General features: G+C 42.9%; 7 protein-coding genes across 7 annotated transcripts; 1 reads left to right on the forward strand and 6 right to left on the reverse strand.

Annotated features, from left to right (window-relative positions):
• Positions 1-231: 231 nt before the first annotated feature.
• Positions 232-2,184, forward strand: TOT_020000814 (eukaryotic peptide chain release factor; the record flags this gene model as incomplete). Its single annotated transcript, XM_009692565.1, is given in 7 exon segments — positions 232-299; positions 350-504; positions 559-719; positions 751-849; positions 1,155-1,335; positions 1,534-1,785; positions 1,796-2,184. The coding sequence occupies 7 exon segments, from the start codon at positions 232-234 to the stop codon at positions 2,182-2,184; spliced, it is 1,305 nt and encodes a 434-aa protein (XP_009690860.1).
• A 129-nt stretch (positions 2,185-2,313) lies between these two features.
• Positions 2,314-2,958, reverse strand: TOT_020000815 (conserved hypothetical protein; the record flags this gene model as incomplete). Its single annotated transcript, XM_009692566.1, has 1 exon — positions 2,314-2,958. One exon carries the CDS (start codon positions 2,956-2,958, stop codon positions 2,314-2,316), a length of 645 nt encoding a protein of 214 aa, XP_009690861.1.
• A 377-nt stretch (positions 2,959-3,335) lies between these two features.
• On the reverse strand, positions 3,336-4,394 carry TOT_020000816 (conserved hypothetical protein; the record flags this gene model as incomplete). The annotated part of the gene is made up of 1 exon (XM_009692567.1): positions 3,336-4,394. The coding sequence occupies one exon, from the start codon at positions 4,392-4,394 to the stop codon at positions 3,336-3,338; it is 1,059 nt and encodes a 352-aa protein (XP_009690862.1).
• A 213-nt stretch (positions 4,395-4,607) lies between these two features.
• On the reverse strand, positions 4,608-7,541 carry TOT_020000817 (pentatricopeptide repeat containing protein; the record flags this gene model as incomplete). The annotated part of the gene is made up of 9 exons (XM_009692568.1): positions 4,608-4,758; positions 4,889-5,257; positions 5,460-5,938; positions 5,980-6,039; positions 6,071-6,634; positions 6,664-6,851; positions 6,881-7,054; positions 7,085-7,360; positions 7,448-7,541. The coding sequence occupies 9 exons, from the start codon at positions 7,539-7,541 to the stop codon at positions 4,608-4,610; spliced, it is 2,355 nt and encodes a 784-aa protein (XP_009690863.1).
• Positions 7,542-8,318: 777 nt separating this feature from the next.
• On the reverse strand, positions 8,319-16,331 carry TOT_020000818 (uncharacterized protein; the record flags this gene model as incomplete). The annotated part of the gene is made up of 1 exon (XM_009692569.1): positions 8,319-16,331. One exon carries the CDS (start codon positions 16,329-16,331, stop codon positions 8,319-8,321), a length of 8,013 nt encoding a protein of 2,670 aa, XP_009690864.1.
• A 1,812-nt stretch (positions 16,332-18,143) lies between these two features.
• On the reverse strand, positions 18,144-19,377 carry TOT_020000819 (conserved hypothetical protein; the record flags this gene model as incomplete). Its single annotated transcript, XM_009692570.1, has 2 exons — positions 18,144-19,255; positions 19,320-19,377. The coding sequence occupies 2 exons, from the start codon at positions 19,375-19,377 to the stop codon at positions 18,144-18,146; spliced, it is 1,170 nt and encodes a 389-aa protein (XP_009690865.1).
• Positions 19,378-19,620: 243 nt separating this feature from the next.
• On the reverse strand, positions 19,621-20,220 carry TOT_020000820 (conserved hypothetical protein; the record flags this gene model as incomplete). The annotated part of the gene is made up of 1 exon (XM_009692571.1): positions 19,621-20,220. One exon carries the CDS (start codon positions 20,218-20,220, stop codon positions 19,621-19,623), a length of 600 nt encoding a protein of 199 aa, XP_009690866.1.
• Positions 20,221-20,631: the final 411 nt, after the last annotated feature.

Here is a 20,631-nt window from a genome sequence, read left to right on the forward strand (position 1 = left end):
TATAATAGTACACTTAAAATATAAATAAAATATGGTACAAGTAGAAACAATACACAGAAAGATATTTAATAATAAAATAGTAGTGTACTCTAGGCACCATTTAGAATCATTTCATTTTATTGATTTGATATCTTTTATTTGTACAATAAATAATTGTTATATTTTAATATAACTGAGATTTATATTAAATAAGTAGTTGTGTAGCCTTAATAAGAGTAAATTAAGGTGAAAATGTCGGACACTAATATTGAACAGTGGAAGATAAAAAGATTAATCAACAAACTAGAATCGGCCAAAGGGTAAGCTATCAAGTAAAATACGAGAAGGAAAATTAACAAAAATCATTTAGAAATGGCACGAGCATGATTAGTTTGATAATAAGGCCGAAGGATGACGTTAATCGTATAAATAAGATGCTTTCCGACGAATACGGAACCGCTTCTAACATAAAATCTAGAGTAAACCGTCTGTCAGTGTTATCAGCAATCACATCGACCATGCAACGTAAAAACTAGAAATAAAAATTAAAAAAATAAGAAGTTTTTAACGAATATGTAGGTTTGAAGCTATACAGGGCTACGCCACCGAACGGACTAGTGGTATACTGTGGAACAGTGATAACAGATGACGGGAAGGAGAAGAAGGTCTCAATAGATTTTGAGCCGTTTAAGCCAATAAACACCTCGTTATACTTATGCGACAATAAATTTCATGTAGAAGTAAGCTGCGGATTAAAACAAAAATGTGCAGAGCTTACATGAGCTTCTTGAAAGCGATGACAAGTTCGGGTTCATAATTATGGACGGAAACGGAGCACTATACGGAACAATACAAGGATCATCAAAAGAAGTAAGAAATAAATATAGAAATTTGATGGCAGCAGCAGTTATACTAGATTTGTTGCTGTGATAGTAGTTGCGTTTATACTAGATTTGTTACCCCTAAGGTAGTTATTGATATGTTAGTTACGGTGGTATATTGGTTATTGATATGTTAGTTACGGTGGTATATTGGTTATTGATATGTTAGTTACGGTGGTATATTGGTTATTGATATGTTAGTTACGGTGGTATATTGGTTATTGTTATAGTAGTTACGGTGGTATATTGGTATTAATTATGAGATTTGATGCTACGACATACTAATACGCGCAGGTGTTGCATAGTTTTACTGTCGACTTGCCCAAAAAACACGGAAGGGGAGGACAGTCAGCACTGAGGTTCGCACGCTTGAGAATGGAAAAGCGCCACAACTACATCAGAAAAGTTGCAGAAACTGCAGTCAATATGTTCATAACAAACGATAAAGTAAACGTAACAGGGCTTATACTAGCAGGTGAGTAAGTATATGAGAAAAATAGTAGTAGTTATGGTCTGTGTAAAGCAGAAATCGTAACAAAATATGGATAATGATGGTGTTAACGAAATGAAAAATAGTAGACCAAAATGAGATTTAGTAGTTAAAAATGAGATATAGTAGACCAGTGAATATGAAAGTGGAGTAGTTAGAAATAGAGTGTTAATAGATTATTAGGAAATGCTGATTTTAAAAACGATCTGGCAAATAGTGATATGTTTGACCAGAGGTTGTCAGCAAAAGTAATCAAGGTGGTGGACGTATGCTACGGAGGAGAAAACGGATTTCAACAAGCAATAGAACTATCATCGGAATGCTTGGCAAACGTAAAGTTCATACACGAAAAGAAGTTGATTAAGAGGTTCTTCGACGAAGTAGCACACGATACAGGTAAAAGGTGGACTTTGAAAAGGGTATGTAGGAAAATACGTATTTGGAGTGCACGATACAGTTAACGCACTGGAGTCAGGAATGGTGGAAGTGTTAATAATATACGAACAGTTGGATATACTGAGAGTGCAAGTGAAAAATCCAGTGACAGCAGTAGAGTCGGTGTTGCTAATATCAACAGAAGATGAAAGGAACGAAGCGATATTTAAGGAAAATAACGTGGACCTGGAAGTGATGGATAAAATACCACTAATCGAATGGCTGATCAACAATTACCAAAACTACGGATCGTCACTGGATTTTGTAACAAACAAGTCGCAAGAAGGCTCGCAGTTCCAAAACGGGTTCGGAGGAATCGGAGGAATACTGCGCTACAAAATGGAGATGAACTACGACGACGTAGAACAGCAGGAGGACGACGATAGCGACTTCATGTAAATAATAGGAGTAAATGTACACAGTAGGTATTACATGGTAACATTGTATGACGAGTTAAATAAGTAGATGACGATAATAAGTATGTTAATGAGTAAGAAGAATGAGTAGATGACGTGTAAACGAATGAAATTAGAAAATTACAGGAGAAAGCGTTAAAAAGTAAACAGAATCTAAATCAGAAACTGCGATAATGTTACTTAAATCGATTAAAGAGTCCAAAATGTTAGAAGCTGGGGAGTCTGGCATGGTAATAAAGCAATCCACGTGATCAACAGAGAACACAGGGGATAAAAACTCAGTCTTATAAGTAAGATTGTTGAGTTTCCTGGTCTTGAAAAAGTCTAAAAGAGAATGTAGTTCTAAAAGCTTGTGATTGGGAGTAAAATCAGGAAGTTGGAACACATCGGGGTCAACAGCAGGAGTGGAAGGAAAAGAATCCTGAAGAGATCTAGGGGACCTGCCAAGACGCTGAAGGGCCAAGTAAACATGAATTTTCAGCAAATCGGCGAGCCTAAAATTGTCAAAGAGGTCATTGAGAATGTCATAAGGGCCAACAACACTCCGGGTGTGGTAGTCTAGGAGGAGAAAGTTGGTCCTCAAGAGAGCAAACACAGTTTCCTCTAAATTTAGAAAAAAAGTGTTATAGCTCCTGCCGATAGTTAGTTTGTGGAATGTGGATCCCCTGTGATGCAAGATTGTGGAAAAATTGTCCTTCCAAACCCCAAGAGCACTAATATGTTTGGAATCATGATAGGGCGAGTCTGAGTCCGACATTGAGGTAAATTAAAGTAAATAAACTATAAAAATCGCAAAACACATTATTAAGCTATTTTGGAGATTAAAGGATATGTTACAATGAGTAATCTATGGTACAAGTAAGCAGTTATGTGAATTTTCTAGGGTGGAATTTAGTTGTGGTGAAAATCAGTAAACTGACTAATGTGTAAGAATATAAAGGCACAAGTGCGTTAATTTGCGTATTTTACTTGATTTATACTGAAATTATGGTTTGGATTATATCCCATTGCGATCAAACACTACACTAAAGATTAAGAGGATAGGGGCTTTAAAAGATCCACATTGCAATTGAACCGCCAGTACTATGAATGGTGTGACCAAGTAACAATGACACCGACGAATAGCATTGAAACTTAGCAGCAACAACAGCGCTTTTTGGCGTCGTCGTCGCTCTCGTAATTCAAGACCTTTGCGTGGGACCGATTCGCGCCGAAGCCGTAGGGCTTGGGCGCAAAGTCAGCCCTGTCGAAGTTGGTGTCAGCCTTGGACTCCCAGTATTCGGAAGAGCCGGAGCCAGTGTCCTCGGAAGACTGCGAGCGGCTCCGACCCTTTTTCCGCCCAAGGACGGACTTGAACTGCTTTCGCAGGACCTCCATGTTCTTTTTGTGCATCTCCTTGAAGCCGCTCCTGTCGTAAGTCTCCTTGACTTTGTCGCGGAACTTCTGGAAGACGTTGGCAGAGCCCCTGGCACTGGCGGTGCTCACAGAAGCGTCGTCCTCGCGATCCCTGTTTGAGGAAAAGTTGTAACCCCAAGCCTCCTCGTCGTTGTCCTCCCTGTCGCAGTTATCAGTGCTTTTTTCGCGGTCGTCGCTGTTAAAAACGTCCTCGAAGGTAACGGATTCGGCCTTTTCGCGGTTATCGTGAGGGCTTGGGACGTCCCCTCCGAGGATGTCCTCAACATATTCTCCGCCTTCCCTGTCGTTATCGTGCTGATCTTCAGCATCGTCATTACCAGCTTCAAGGTCGAACGCATCCTGGTCGGCAAAGCCGTAGCCAGGAACAGCAAGGTCGGCCTCAGCGTCCGAGTCTTCATCACGCGCCCCGTCACTCCCTTTTTGTACCTCCACCTCGTCGTCAAACTTTTGATACTTCTCAGCGAATTCGTCTTCGTCCGACAGTTCTAATTTAGTCGCAAAGACCTCGTTGACGCCGTCCTTGGTCCTTACAACGGGATCGAATTCGACCTTGTTAGTTTTGGACTTTGACTTGTCCGTAGACTCGGACTTAAATTTGGTTGGAGGTTTATAGATTGCAAAGCTCTTCGCTCTGCTTGAGCTGCGTTCGTGTTCAGTCAAGCTATCGACGTTAAAATTGACCTCTCTCCTCCTGTTTATGTTTCTGTTCTGCTTTTTAAGGAGGTCGCCGGTGTAGCTGTTCACCCCCTTCACGACGTGCACTTTCATGGTACTCATTGTTGGCCGATTGAACAATTAAGTGCTTTAAATGTTAAATTGTTAACCTGATGTGTAGCAAGGCTGTTAATTGGGGTCATTTGGTCCAGTTTATAGGGTATGTTGTGGTCATACAGTTCACGATAAACACTCATCTGGCATGACAAAAGTTACACTAAAACACCCAAATATGCCAAAGGTGATTAAAGTTAATTTAAAATTGTTTACGTTTAACTATTTTCTTTGATCTTTTCCTTCTGTTTTATTGCTGAATTTTCTTAATTTTTCGTGAAATTTTCTACTTAGTGAATTTTCATCACGACACCTGAGGACGTACCTAAGAGACCCAGTCCATACTAACATGAGCTTAAACGGCCAACGGAGCCTGTAAACTACATACTTTCCACTTAAATCACTAGATTAATGTATGTTACATTGACCTGAAGTGGTCATATTTGGTTGAAATGATGTGTAAACTCAACAATGGTGGTCACACCCACCACCGCCGTGGTCACCTAGAACCAAAAGTGGTCACTGATTTATTCAGCTCATTCTCGTCTATATACGTCTGTAGCATCTTATTTTCATTCAACTTCTCATGATAGGTCAACTTCCTCTGCAGAGTGACCAAGTTGTTGATCATCATGTGTATTTGCGTGATTCTCTTTCCAGACTCATACAGCCTCTTCATGAGTGAAGGCGTAGGGAACACTTTTGCGTTGTACATATCATTCAGTATCTCAAGCGTCTTCTTCGCCGATCGTGATAGAATTGCCATATCCAGCGCCATGTATAACAGCGTTTTCTGCGGCGTTATGTGCGATTTGGCCTCGTCCCACAGTGCAAAAAACCTTCCAACGTCCTTCATGCCTGGTCCAACCATCCTATCAGATTATTACTAACAAAAATACCCAGTTTATACATATCTACTGCGTGATAACTATTTTAATACGTGGCAATTACGCTGATATATGGTAGGTTTGTCAATAAGTGTAACTGTGTTAATACGTGGCAGCTACCTACATAGTACCCTCTGCCAAGCAACTAGATACGTAAATAGCAGTAACTATGTTCAAAAGTGGTTACCTTAGTAGTATGAAGTACGTCATGTAATCAGGGTGTGCATTAAATCGTGGAAAACACTTTAGGACCTCCAGCGCATAGTCATGGTAGCATCCACTCTCGTACACCAGTATAACACTGTTTAACAGTCTAGTGACCTCCTTGTTGGCACTACTCGTGGCATTGGCACTATTGGTAGTACTGGTACTAATGGTGCTACTGATATCACCGTAATCAGAACCACTAGGGTCAACATCTGATACACCAATACTGGTACTACTCCCACTGCCTGCCATATATTTTGACAGTATTGCCTTTGCTATCTCCCACGTCTTCTGAATATGGTTAATCTTCTCATTTTCACTCATTTTATTCAACTTCATCTGCCTGGCTAACGTCTTTATGTACGTGTTGTACATCTCCAGTGTCGGCTCAACGCCGATCCTTGAGGCCTCCAAGAGCAGTTCCCGCGCCCTCCTCACGTTTCCAACTGTGCAACAGCTCTGAAATAACAATTGTTAGCATTATGTGCAATAGAAGTGACGATCATGGTAATGCTGGCAGTGTTACTTATCGTATTGCCTCCACCACCACTAAATAACCACTGACAATGATATACATAGTTGCTAATATACCTCCAAAAGATGAGACATGATCTCAGCGTCAATTGTGTACTCCTGTGACTTAATTTTATTGTAAAACTGGAAACACTCGTGAAAGTATTCCTTGCGCTTCGAGAGGCACCTTATTAGCTCCGTGTACGTGTGGATCGTCGGATACAGGTTGAGCGACAGCATTTCCTGGTATAGGCTCAGCGCCTTCTCCGCATCTCTGGACACGCTGCAGCTCTTGATCATTATTGTGAAAAGGACCTCGTCGGGCTCAATCAGCCTCCACGTCCTCATGTAATTAAACAGCCTCCAGGCGCCACTGACTTGCTTGCTTTCCACCAGGCAGTCGATCAGCGATGAGAAAACAACCAGGTCTGCCCTCGTCCCCTCCTTCTCCATCTTCCTGTAGATCGAAAACGCGCTCGAGGTGTCCCCGCAGTTGATGTGCGTCTTAATCATGAGCGTGTAGGTCTTCAGGTCAGGCGTGATCAGGTCCGACCTCAGACACAGAAACAGGTACCTGGCCAGCTTCGCGTTTCTCGTCTTAGCACAGCTGAGTATGCAGTTGTTGTAGGTTTCAGTGGACACCTATATCGTCGTAAACGACTTGTGCGTACCTCTATGCCCCTTTTCTTCATCTCAGAAAGTATCTCTAGGCATTCCTTACTTAGTCCTCTCAGCGCTCTCTCCTTTATTAGGCTATTTATCCCCTCAGAAACTCCAATACCCCTGTTAACAATCGAATCCACACTTTCGTTTCTGTACACCCTGAGGTGAGAGTACCTTCCTGCAAATACATCTCGGCCTACGCGAAATAACTTATTTTATACAAACCTTCTGCGCGTTTATATGATACAACATCAGTAGTGATGTCACTCGTTTCATTACGAGGGTATTTAGTTAATCCATTGTCACCATCCTTAGTGTAACAAATAGATTCTATAACTGTGTTATCGTTATTTAATCTATTATCTGAGATTCTAGTCACATAATTTGAAGGATCCAGGTCTATAAATCTATTATACTAAATTAATTTACCATTGCGATACGATTTAATCAAATTATTTGCCGGTTTGTCATTTAACACACCCTTGAGTAAAACTCCATTATTTCCCCTTTGTTCAACAGTTGCAGACCCATCATTTGAATGTGGGATGTGATTTAAATTAAAATTTATATCTTTAGGCACATTATTTGATAATGAGCCAAAGGGACTCTGATTAGACTGTTGTTTTCCTAGAGGTGAACCGGTGTTCAAATCTCCAAATATTGATTTAATTGGCTGTTGTTGTTGATTTGAATCCAGGTTGGATTCTAAAAGAATATTATATTTATGGGTTTGAGCATATATATGTTTCCATATAATGTGTAAATTCGTAAAGTTATGAAGTATAAATGTACCTTTATATTTAACATTAAATGAGTTAGATAGAAACTTTTCATAGGATAGTGGTATTGAATTTGTAGGTCGTCGTAATATCGGTAGAATCTTCATATATCTATGATTATTGACTATAAAAGGTACTATTCCTTCTTTACTTATAGTGCAGTATGTGTAAACAAAAACTGATAAAATCAGTTGAAATACTAATGTTTAACCATATATTAATCTAAAATGTAAATAAAATGTTATAATAATATAAAATTTGTATATTTAAATGTTGGTAAGCACTAGATTTTTTAGATTGCCCATTTCAAACCCCTGAACTATTTTTTATCAATAGTCACTTAATCTTGTCACACATTTATACGAAGCACATGAAGAACTAAGTGTTTGTCAAATATACTACTATTATACTGGCTGTACATACAAATACTCCATGCCGCTAACTTGAATATAGACGAATCAATACTGGGCACTGTATAGTAATAAATAAAATGTAAAGTAGTTTTTATCAGATTGAAGAGATTGGAATCTCACACATTTCTAAGCAGAGTTTTCGTTTGTTTTCAACGCGGTTGCACATGGTACATTGAACGCTTTCAATCTTACACGATTTTACACCCTTTAAAGTTGACACCCCGTCAATACATTACAAAAAGTGCTATAATTTTCACACTTTAACCAAATTTACAAAATTTAGCTCTTTATATTCAAGGCTACATGACAAGGCGACTATGCCTACATTAAAACAAAAACAATAATATACATGATAAAACCCACAAGACTTTAACAGAGCCGATAATTTCATGTGAACATAACCATGGTCACTTTATCTTCATAAAACTTATACATCACTCTTTACACATAACTAGAGAATTCAATCTGTTTTCAATCATCTAGAGCAATAGAAATCGGTTGAGAAGATCCTCCACCACTAGTAGCGCCTGCTCTTGCTCTTGGCTGAGGAGATGCACCGGATGATGACGTTCCAGATGGTGATGGTTGTTGGGTAACTGCTACAGTACTGGTAGAAATGGCACGAGGAGCTGCTCCACCAGCACTACCTGGTGTAGTACCAGTACCTGACGAAATGGGTTCTGAAGCTGACTTGGATCCGTCACCAGCCCCTTGACCATCACTTGGTTGTGATTCTGATGATTGTGATTTGTCATCTTCTTGGTCCTCCTCAAGTGGAATTGATGTTGGTGTACTAGAAGCAGTACCACCTCCTGATGTTGGAGCTGTCCTAGGTCTGGGGGTGGCAGCAGCTCCTTGACCAGAACTAACAGCTACAGGACGTGATGACATAGTACGACTAGCTGACTGTGCACCTCCACTAACCGGTTGTCCAGCTGGTTTAGCTCCAGTACCGGACGAAACGGGCTGTGCACCTCCACTAACCGGTTGTCCAGCTGGTTTAGCTGCTGCATTAGCTGGTTTTGCAACAGAAGCTCCAGATGAGGCTGATGTAACTGTTTGTGCCGCTGGTTTAGCTACTGCACCACCTGATTGTCCAGCTGGTCTAGCAACTGCACCACCTGTTTGTTGTGTTGGCTTAGCACCAATACCTGACGACATGGGCTGTGCACCTCCACCACTAACGGGTTGTGCCGCTGGTTTAGCTACTGCACCACCTGGTTGTTGAGCTGGCTTGGGACCGGCACTTGACGATACAGGCTGTGAAGCCGGGTTAGCAACAGTACCTGCAGGAATGGGTGTTGCAGCACCTGCTGGTTTAGGTTGAGAAGATGAGCTTGAACTAGAAGCTCCTCTTAGATTTGCATCACCTTCCGTTGACTGTGATTGAGATCCATCAGTATAAGTACCTTTCCCATCTGATCCAGTTTTGTCAGCATCGCTTTCGCTGGATGCAATCGGTTTTCCAGTACTTGACTGACTCGAAGAATCAGTACTACTTCCACTTGTTTTATCGAATGTGGCACTTGAAGTCTCATTACAGTCACTCTTACTGGAATCTGAACCAGATGCTGGCGTTGTGGGAGAACCAGCACCAGGCACTGTTGTTGTACCAACCATAACACGGGATGATGAACTATCAGCAGTAACTAAACTATCTTCATCTTCCTCAATGTCATTACCACCGGATTCATTTGACGAACCACTACCAGACTTGTCAGTTGACTCAGCTTCCTTAGTCTCAGTAGTCGAAGATGTAGAGTCGGGAGACTTAGTACCAGAATCATCAGAGGCATCGGGTGATTTAGAACTTGAATCACTAACAGACTTGTCAGTTGACTCAGCTTCCTTAGTCTCAGTAGTCGAAGATGTAGAGTCGGGAGACTTAGTACCAGAATCATCAGAGGCATCGGGTGATTTAGAACTTGAATCACTAACAGACTTGTCAGTTGACTCAGCTTCCTTAGTCTCAGTAGTCGAAGATGTAGAGTCGGGAGACTTAGTACCAGAATCATCAGAGGCATCGGGTGATTTAGTACTTGAATCAGTACGAGACGTGTCGGATGACTCAGCTTCCTTAGTGTCAGAAGTCGAAGATGAAGAGTCGGAACTAAGATTAATATCTTCACCGGTTGACTCAGAAGATCCTTCAGTTTTCGCAGTTTGATCTGTTGATGACGATACAGGTGTTGATGGAGCTTTAGCTGTGTGACCTGAACCTGACGTGTCAGTTTCAGTTTCACTTTCACTGGCTGAAAGGGGCATAGTTACACCAGAGGATGAACTAGACCCACTTGTACGTTCAGCTGCTAAACTTGCCATAGTTACACCAGAACCTGTGGATGTTGATCCACCCTGTCCATCGGTCTTAGTACCAGAATCATCAGAGGCATCGGGTGATTTAGAACTTGAATCACTAACAGACTTGTCAGTTGACTCAGCTTCCTTAGTCTCAGTAGTCGAAGATGTAGAGTCGGGAGACTTAGTACCAGAATCATCAGAGGCATCGGGTGATTTAGAACTTGAATCACTAACAGACTTGTCAGTTGACTCAGCTTCCTTAGTCTCAGTAGTCGAAGATGTAGAGTCGGGAGACTTAGTACCAGAATCATCAGAGGCATCGGGTGATTTAGTACTTGAATCAGTACGAGACGTGTCGGATGACTCAGCTTCCTTAGTGTCAGAAGTCGAAGATGAAGAGTCGGAACTAAGATTAATATCTTCACCGGTTGACTCAGAAGATCCTTCAGTTTTCGCATTTTGATCAGTTGATGACATAACAGGCGTTGAAGCTGCTTTAGAGTCAGAACTAATAATAATGTCTTCACCCGTTGAATCAGAATCTGTGCTTTCTTTTTTGGCAGCACTGCTACTTGAAACAACAGGTGTTTTAGTTGCAGGTGCACTCTTCTGCACTTCCTTAACTACATCATCAAATTGCCTCCATTGGTTACCGTAATAAATTTTAACATTGCGTTTATTATCTATAATGAGATTAACCATGATAGGAGCTATAGCATCAAAATACAGGATTGCAGGATAATTGTTACCATGAATATTGCTGTCATGGGACCACGCTACTGTGTCTCCATACTTTACTTCTGTACACTCGTAACCCTTCTTAAACCTGTACTGGAAAATGAGACCGTATTTAATGTGATTGTAAGCACTAGTGTCATTTTCTGTATAAACATTATCTTTCCTCGTTATAACCTTAATGTTTTTGTAAACATCTTCAAAATCCTTCTTGGAAACAGGTCTAAATTCTGCTTGAACATAGTGGTACAGCTGATACTCATTTTCAAACTCAAAGAAAGCAAAAGTGGTATCATTTCTGAAACAAATAGACTTAGGGTGTACAATTTTGGAAGATTCGAACTTCCATACCACATTACCCTTCAACTTAACCTCAACACATTTGTTCTGATCGTTGAACGTGTATAGGAAACCATAGTAGTGACTTGTAAGCGTAAACTTGGTAGTATCATTCGTGGAATCAACGTTGGCTGCGTCTTTAGTAACAATTATTATATCCGCATCCTTGAGCACGTTATGGTCCTCTCTACTCTTTAAAGCTTGAGCAACTAAAGTTTTATCTTCCGATTTAACATCTGTACGTGAAACCAGTGCAGTCATATCTTCAACATCTGTGGTTGCTGGACTAGATAATGATGTTACTTTTGATCCCACAGACTCTGATTCTGATTTTTCCTCTGTTATGGTTACATACGTGCCTTCAGACTTCGATTTAACATCAGTTGTCCCGTCCGTTGATTCAGTGCCTGACGTAAAGGAAGATGATGCAAGAGATATAGTGCCTGAAGTGTCCGGTTGCGTTGATGCCAATGGTTGCACTGGAGCTTGAGCACCTCCTGCAGGAGTAGTAGCCGTCAGTAGTGTCTTAGATGTCGAATCAGCAGGTGTTGCTGGCACAGAAATCACTAAATCAGACGATTCTTTTGTTTTTCCAGATTCAGCTACATTTATCGTGACTGATGAACCCGAACTATCAACAACCTGTGCTGATTTGACTTCAGATGTCTGTATTGTAGATATGGTGGATGGCTGAATGGACGATGCTGGAATAGCTGGTGTTGACACTGATATTGGTTGTACAGGTATACCTGCAGTTGGAGCTGCTGGTGCTTGCGTTGGATCAATTAGAACTGGTATGGCAGGTGCTGCCAATGGTTCAGCTGTCTCAGCCTGTTTTGTTGGATCTAGTATCACAGGTACAGGAGGTGGTGCCAGCGGTTCACCTGACTCTGCAGTTTGTGTAGGTCCAATCATTACAGGCATAGTAGGTGCTGGTAGGGGTCCTGTATGTCCAGGTAATGTAGTTCCTGGGAAAACAGGCACAGTTGGTGGCGGAGCTATTCCTGATGACGTAGGATCTACAATTACAGGTACGGCTGGAGGTGCTGCAAAGCCTGTACCTGCAGTGAGTGGAGCAGAAACAGGTGGCGGAGCTGCAATGCCTGTACCTGAAGTGAGTGGAGCAGTAACGGCTGGAGGAGCTGCTATGCCAGTACCTGAAGTGAGTGGAATAGTTAAGGGTGGCGGTGCAGCTATAGTCGCGCCTTCACCTGTTGTACCTGGGATAACGACCGTTGTCGATCCTTGAATTGGCGTGCCTTCGATAGGTACAGCCGTATGTTTAGCAGCTCCCTCATCTCCTGAACTACCAGAACTAGAAATAGTTATCTTCATTAGCTTTTCGGTCTTCTTAGACGGCTGCTGTTCAATGGTGATGTCCGGAGAGATTGATGTCGTGGCTTTAGGTTTCCAGTTTCCATCAGCATCCTTTTCATAGGTAAGGTCCGATCCATCAAACTTAACAACTAGAACCGAAGTCGAATTATTAAATCTTAGGGACTTAGGATATTTGCCATCGTTTTTCGTCGAGTCGTATGTCCATAGTTGGGCATCACCAATGCTTAACCTACCACAGTTAACATTAGCGTTCATGGAATATACGCTCTCTTCTCCTTCGTCATCAACACTATAGTCTGTGAGTTCCAGTTCCTTATAGTTGTTGGGATCAACAGGGTCTTGTCTGAACAGCCTAATGTCTGGTCCTGAGTATCTATGCAGTCCCATCGGTGAAACTTCCTCATCACTATCTGATCCTTTTTTCAGAGTTTTAGCCTGTGCTTGCACCTGAATAGGAGTTGTTCCATCTCCAGATTCCTTAGGATTCGATGGAACAGTGATAGCAGGTGGAGGCGCTGCACCTGTTCCAGTAGCATCTGGAACTATAGGCACAGTTGAAGGACCTGCGACACCTGTACCTGCAGTGAGTGGAACAGTAACAGGTGGAGGAGCTGCAATGCTTGCACCTGATGTGAGTGGAACAGTAACGGCTGGAGGAGCTGCTATGCCAGTACCTGAAGTGAGTGAAGTTATTGCAGGTGGAGCAGCTATGCCTGCACCAGGAACGGCAGGTACTGTAAGCGTGTCTGTTGTCGATAAGGGTGCACCTGGTGTGAATGCAAGGTTAAAAGCCGGTGGTGGCGCAATTGTTGCCCCTGTAGTCACTGGTGTAGTAACTGAAGGTGGCGGTGCGATGGGTGCTCCGGGAGTTACTGGAGTAGTAACAGCAGGTGGAGGCGCTATCGGAGTACCAGGAGTTACCGGAACAGTAACAGCTGGTGGGGGAGGGATGGGAGCACCTTCAGGAGGTGCAACAGTAACCACTGTGGCTGGTGTTGTACCTGGGGAACCCTCACCAGGAGCAGCTGTTTTAGTATCCACATCTGAAGTAGCAGAAGTATCAATCGTCAAAGACATAGACTTTTCTTTCTTTCTATCTTTTCGCGACTCGGTGACGATTGTTTCACATCCTACATCTGGCGCTGGAGCCAGAGGTTGTCCAGGAGGAGTAACAGGCTGTCCTGCTGGTGTAGTCGGTTGTCCTGCTAGAGTAACTGGTTGTCCTGCTGGTGTACCAGGTTGCCCAGGAGGAGTAACAGGCTGTCCTGCTGGTGTAGTCGGTTGTCCTGCTAGAGTAACTGGTTGTCCTGCTGGTGTACCAGGTTGCCCAGGAGGAGTAACAGGCTGTCCTGCTGGTGTAGTCGGTTGTCCTGCTAGAGTAACTGGTTGTCCTGCTGGTGTACCAGGTTGCCCAGGAGGAGTAACAGGCTGTCCTGCTGGTGTAGTCGGTTGTCCTGCTAGAGTAACTGGTTGTCCTGCTGGTGTACCAGGTTGCCCAGGAGGAGTAACGGGCTGTCCTGCTGGAGTAGCAATCTGGGGACCGACCACCGTCGTTCTGTGTTGTGTCTGCTTATCATCATCATCATCAATTGTAAACGTCCTATCAGTTAAATCTATTTTAGCGCCTGGCGCTGGAGCTTTAGGAACTGCGACTGCAATAGGTCCCTGAGCTGGTATGGGTACTCCGGCTGATGGCTGGCCAGGAGAAGCTGGTATGGGTGCAGACATCGACATGGGTCCTGGTGCAGCCGGTGGAATAACAAGAGTCTCTGACCCGGCGGCTGGTGCTGATGGCTTGGTTGGAACCTCAGGAACGACTGGTTGTGGCTGCTGTGCTGGAGGCTGAGCCGGCGCATACGGCTGCGCCAATTGGGCCTGAGATAGTGAAATACTCTCAGGGCCAGGTGGCGGGGCCGTTCCAGGAATATGTATTGGCTCAGGGGCTCCTGGCGCACTTGCATCACCAGCTGTGGGTATGACTAAAGTCTGAGGACCAGGATAGGGTGCTGACACACCAGCTGATGGTGGCGCTACAGGCTCAGCTGGCTTCTTCGTTTCAGACAATTCAAATTCAGTTTCAGTGATCGTTGCTACTTTTTCATCCTTTTCAGCATCTCGCTCAGCGTGTATTGTCAATATCTCTGGCTGAGGTGTATTTGGTGTAACAGCCGTGGCGTCCATAAAGACCTCTGGCCCAGAGGCCTGGGGTGCCATAGTCGCAGCTGGTGGTGCCCACAGCACCTGTTGGTCAGCAGGGGCACCTGGTGGTGGAAAAAAGATTGGTGCTCCTTGCTCTTGGCCTGGAATAACTGGTAACCCTATGGGTGTTACTCCGGGAGCCATTGGAAGTGGCATTACAACCATCGGCTGTTGTTGCGCCTTAGCTTTTCGATTAGATCTGCGACGTCTTGTTATGAAAGTCTTAGCATTCATAGAGTTCTTGTTGCCATCTAAAAAGTACACGTTCGAATTACAACCAATGGTTCCCTCAAAATGAGTGCCGTACTTGGTGCGTCCTGTTAATGGAGTGTTTGAGGTCTGTGACCCAGGCTCGTTTGAATTCTTCTGACCCGCAGGGGGGCCTTTGTCTTCGTTCTTGGGGTTTAGTAAGACATAGTGTGTGTATTGACTTGATTGATCTTGAGAATCCACATAGATCTGTGATGTGCCCTGTATGGTGTCTTGTTTAACCATACCTGAATGTCCGACTTGCCCAGGCAGTGTGGACTGTCCGTGAGGTCCCTGATGACCCGCCTGCTGTGGGTGCATAGGTACTTGAGCATCAGTTTCAAGTCCACCTCCGGTCTCCGACTCTTCTCCTACATGCGCCGCGCGATCCTTAACAAGTTTTTTCTTGGACTTCGAAACAGGAGTACCAAACTCTGACACCGATGTGTCAGTGTCCGTTAAGTATGTTTCGTCTCTATATGTCCCTGTATGCAGCGGCATGCCGGGCTGAGCCGTTGCGATGTTCTGCTGCCCTGGAGCAGGCTGTTGTTGAGCTCTGCCTGCTCCTTCTGAACCCTGCGAGAGGGTGGCATCGGGTGGAGCTGTGAACGCATTAAATGCATCCGGGCCTACCGTGGGCGCGGCCATAGGGTTAAAACTATTAGTGGGCACAAACTGTCCGGGAATTATGGGTGTTACGGGTATTTTGTGTTGTGTTTGTGTAGAGGTATCTCCTGCTGGTGTAACAACATTGTGTATTAGAGCCTGTGTGCGTGTGTCAGGCGTTAACAAATTTAGATTGGGGTCTGACTGTGTGAACCCGGGAGTTGCTTGACCAGGTGAAGATTGCGGCGCAGCTACATGAGCTGACGCCGCTTGATTCTCGGGCATATATACCTTAATCTTGGGAAATCCTCTATCATCAGGCTTAACTGTAATTCTATACGGATATTCGTTGTTGGTTGCTGTCCAAACAACAGTTCCGCTTCTAGTGGCCTGCCTGAATAAATTGTTACCCATGGCTGTAAATATGTCTCTACTCCTTGAATCATCTCTTTCATATACAATCACACCGGAACTCCGCTTTTGATCTATATCTACAGTAATTAGGTTGCCGGAATGTGCCGATGGATTGACTTGACCGGAAACGGGTGGGCCTGAGAACCCAGAACCCGCCGTTCCCACATTTCCTATACCTGGAGGCGAGGGGTAATATGGGCTTTGCCCATAGGGACCAGCTACGTTAGCTGATTCTACGGGATTGGATCCATATTTTACAAATAGGCATATAAAAATGGCTATAAGATTGCGATAGAGGTTCATTTAAAATTTCTATTTTACATAAATCAGACTTAGAAACATCATCTTTTATATGGTACATATTTTAACCTTGTCAAATGGTTATAACAGTGAAAAATGGAGACGTTAGTATTGTCTCGACAAAAGCAGAGGCCGATAAAAATAATATTTCTTTTTATCAGCCAATCAGTTAAAAATTATTAACCGAATACAAAGTACCATATAACAACGTACATGTTTAACAATATTTACCATTCGAGGATTCTATCCCGGATTCCACCAATGATGGGGGTAAGTAACAAAAGGTATATGAATTTTTTTTGAGAAAAGGGCGGGTTCAAATTTGAATAAAAAATGATATCCGCTTTAGGTAAATATTTAGCCAATGGTTTCTAGCATTTTGAACTCGTACGATTGAAGGCAATGCACCAATCAAACTTTTATCAGACATTCAACAATACTTTAACACCACCTGATCGGATTTTATAATTTTCGTGGCCGTTGTCAATTAAACCTAATAGGTTATTTATTCCAATATAAACTTATCAAAAGCCGTCTCTTAAACTGGATAATGCCAACTGCGTTCTAAATTGTTTTTTTACTCTTAACTCTCGACCCAGTTTATTATACCGCCAAAACTTATTAATTATTAATTGTCGAATATGGCTCCCTTAGTCTCCCCTTATAATATCAACTTTCTCGGCGAAATTAAAGTTCTTCTACGTCGTTGTTATATCGCTGGTGGAAAGTGTGTTGATAATTAACGATTACTATATCAATATTTCAAATTATAACTGTGATGTGTGAGATATCGTTGTGTGCCTCCTCTTTCAGGCTTTTTGTTCATAACAGCGATGGTACAGTGTGTCGGTACCTAATACAACAATTTACGATTTATTATGTTTTGATAAAACGAGAATAATTACAATTGAGCAACTCTTTGTTATTTTCCTTTAAAATTAAGAATTCGGCTCTAAGTTTTAAAAATTACCTTACAAATAATAGAATTTAATTTAAAAATAGCCTCTAAGTACCAATTAACTCTCATTCTTAAAAATACAGGTACTGTGTTTAGTGGTATATTTTAACAGATATCTGATACCTTTTTTTGATGAAATTCCATATTGCTAATTAATAAGTTATTTAGATTGACATGATTTTAGCTATCAAACAATATATGGAAAACAAAAGATTAATAATGTAATTGATGGGGATAGCCATTGAATACAAGTTTCTTTATATCAACAATAGACCAATAAAATCAATTCTTCTATATGTTATAATATTTAAATTGACTTTTTCATTTTTATAATTGGTTTATTTGTAGTTTTTACGTCCTATTCTAGTCTAATGTACTAATATGCAACACTGTCTAGCGTTCATTTTCTTTACACATAAGCCCAAAATTATCAAATTTGTTCATCTATAAATGCATATTTTAATTAATATTACATATAATATGGTCAAATATGTAATTGGTTTAAACATAAACGAAATAAATACACCTATAGCCACACGGAATCCTGTGTAAACACAGCTTAACACAATTAGGAAATTATGAACTTAGTGAACATTAAATATTAGGTAAAGGCATCGGTAAGAGGAAATGATAACTAAAACACGAAAAATAGATGAATAGAATGGTGTAAATAGGTACAATTAGAGAATCACATTTACAGATCACTTAAGGCCAGAAGAGCCTAAATGATATTACGAACAAGACAGATGAGTGGTTACAAGGGGCTAAAAACAAAAAATTTAGGCCCAAAAGGTTAAATCTGCATTGAAAGTGAAAATAGAGTTAATGTACAGAGGTGTCAAGTACAAAGGAAGAAACTATATCCTGTAGTACCAAACGCCCTCAGCATTAATGTAGACGTCCGTGAATTCGGGAAACTGGAGAAGAACCATGCCCTCGCGCTTGTCAAACTCGAGACCAGAAGGAAAGGGATGACCGTGCCTGTGCTTCCAAAGAATGTGGTCGTCGACGCGGACGCGGACGCACTGAGCTTCAGGCTTGAACTGGTAGCGCTCAGTCTGGCCGTTAACCATAAGGTCAAACTTTTTCTTAGTGGCCTCCTTGCTGGCAAAGAGCAGGAAGAGGTCGCCAGGAATATACTCGGACTTATGCGGACGACGCTTCTTCTCAAACTCGCGTAGACGGTCATGCCTAGGCTTGTAGTGCCTGTGGTCGTCATATCGTCTGTAGTCGTCGAAGTGCCTGAAGCCGTAGCCTCTGGGACTCCTGTAGCGATGGTCGTCTCTAAACCTAGAGTCAGGGCTTACGCGCTTGGAACGGAGATTCTCCTCGTGACGCTTAGAGGCGGCCCTCCGGTCGGTGGACTCCTTGGAAAGCACAATAAACTCGTCCCGGGAAGAGCCGCCTTCGCGCTCAGATCCGGCAGGGCTGCCCCTCGGGCCTCCGCCAGGGCCCCCAGAGGCGTCCTTGCCGCCGGGGGCGTCCTTGCCGATTCCAGGCACGCGGACAGGAAGAGCAAGTCTGGGTCGCTGCTTCATGTTAACGTCGTCTGCGATGAACACCTTGAGCCGGTTCTCGCCGCGCTCGTCCTTGAAGGCAATTATCTTGTCGGAGTACTTGCCGTGCTTGGACTCCCAGAGAAGCCTCTCGCGCTCAGTGACCTTCCGGAGGAGGTTGGGCCGCTTTATCTCAAAAATATCGGCGCCAGTAATGGGATTGTAGTTGTATTCAATCTCCTTGGTGCTACCAGGCTTCGTGATGTCAAGACTGATCAGATTGAAGTTGAAGCTGGGAGCAGCGTCGACGTCCGAGTAGTCCGAGTAGTAAAATTTAGGCTGAGGATCAAAGTCAGGCCTGAGCCTGTTGTTTGAATCATTGGGACGACGGTGAGTGAGTTTGGAATCGCCGAAATGACCGTCATTTTTACCACTGTTTCTGGTATGACTGAGTGTAGAGCGTCCAGAGACCACTAAGGTATGTCTACCGGGGGAGAGTATACACAAAATTAAAAACAAAAATATATCACGAGGAACCATCCATAGCGATAGAACCACTGAGAAATCGCCGGGATTCCACCGGTGATGGGGGCATATAGACTTAACGGAACACACCAGTCTAAGATTTTGGAAACGCAGGTTCGGGCGTTAGCGCGTGACAGCGGCGTTTCGAAAGTGCCGGAATTTAAGGCATTTCTGCCCGTCAGTATACAAATAATTAAATAGGGGCGATAGATAGGAGTGTAATGTGTACTGCAACTTTTAGGGCAGCTTTAAAATGTTATAGGAACACTGGGGTCTCCCAGGTGCGCACGGGCATCCCAAAGCTGTTAAAATATTATAGGCCGCACAGAGCCTCGGCCACCTCGCCGATCCTGTTGTCGACCGACAGCACCTTGGACCTGAACTGGTCGTACTCCATCTTCAGCTGCACCAGCGTTTCCTCCAGCTTCGCGACCCTCAGCCTCAGCTCGGCGTTCTCGGCGCGCACATCCTTGACAGGAAGGCCGCCTTCCTGAGGAGCCGCGGCATCAGCAGCCTTCTCCCCTGCCGCCCTGTCCAGGTCCTTGGGTTTCCACGTGCCGTCGTCCTGCTTCAAAAAGAGGATATGAGTGCGGGGGCACTTGATTAAGAGCTTGTCGCCTTCTATCACGACCTTGGTGGAGTACTCCTTTTCGTTGGAGCTCTTCCACACCAGACTTTTTCCGTCCTTCACCTCGTTAAACACAGTAGTCCCATACGCTGAAAATGTGGCCACATCGCCGACAGAATGGTCAACAATAGAGTAGAAAATGTAGTCGCTGGTGGTCTTCTTGTTCTGTACGTTGAGCGTTACAAGGGATTTCTTATCACCTCGCCTTCCAGAGAAGTGACAGTAGACCAAGTTTCCAAAGCAGAAAAGTGAATATAGTACAACAGTATTAGAGAACGATACCATTCTTTTCCAGAAAGACAAGTAAATCTATGTTATAACAAAAGTAAACAGTGTGTATATCTTCCAGGCGGTATGCGGATTCCATTAAACATGGGGCCCAAAAACTAATAGCCAGGAGACTATCGGTATCATTTACAACAGTTTAACTCAATAGATTACAAAATGGCTCTTATGGATCATTTACATTATAAATTTCTGGTATTCAGTTAAATAAATAGCTAGCTAGCTAAATAATCTTAGAGAAGAAGACACAGTAGATGTGTAGCACATAAAATTTTTATAAAATTAACCCTTAAAAGTGTGTTAAAGGATTAACAAGAGTGGTCAACCTTCAGTGTGTACTAAAGGTAAAACCGGTTATAAAACTATGATACAGTTTTAAAGCCAAAAAATCTCATGGGAATTAAAAACTCA

The sequence above is a fragment of the Theileria orientalis genome, chromosome 2 (assembly GCF_000740895.1).
Source record: "Theileria orientalis strain Shintoku DNA, chromosome 2, complete genome".
In the NCBI taxonomy this organism is placed as follows: Eukaryota; Apicomplexa; class Aconoidasida; order Piroplasmida; family Theileriidae; genus Theileria; species Theileria orientalis.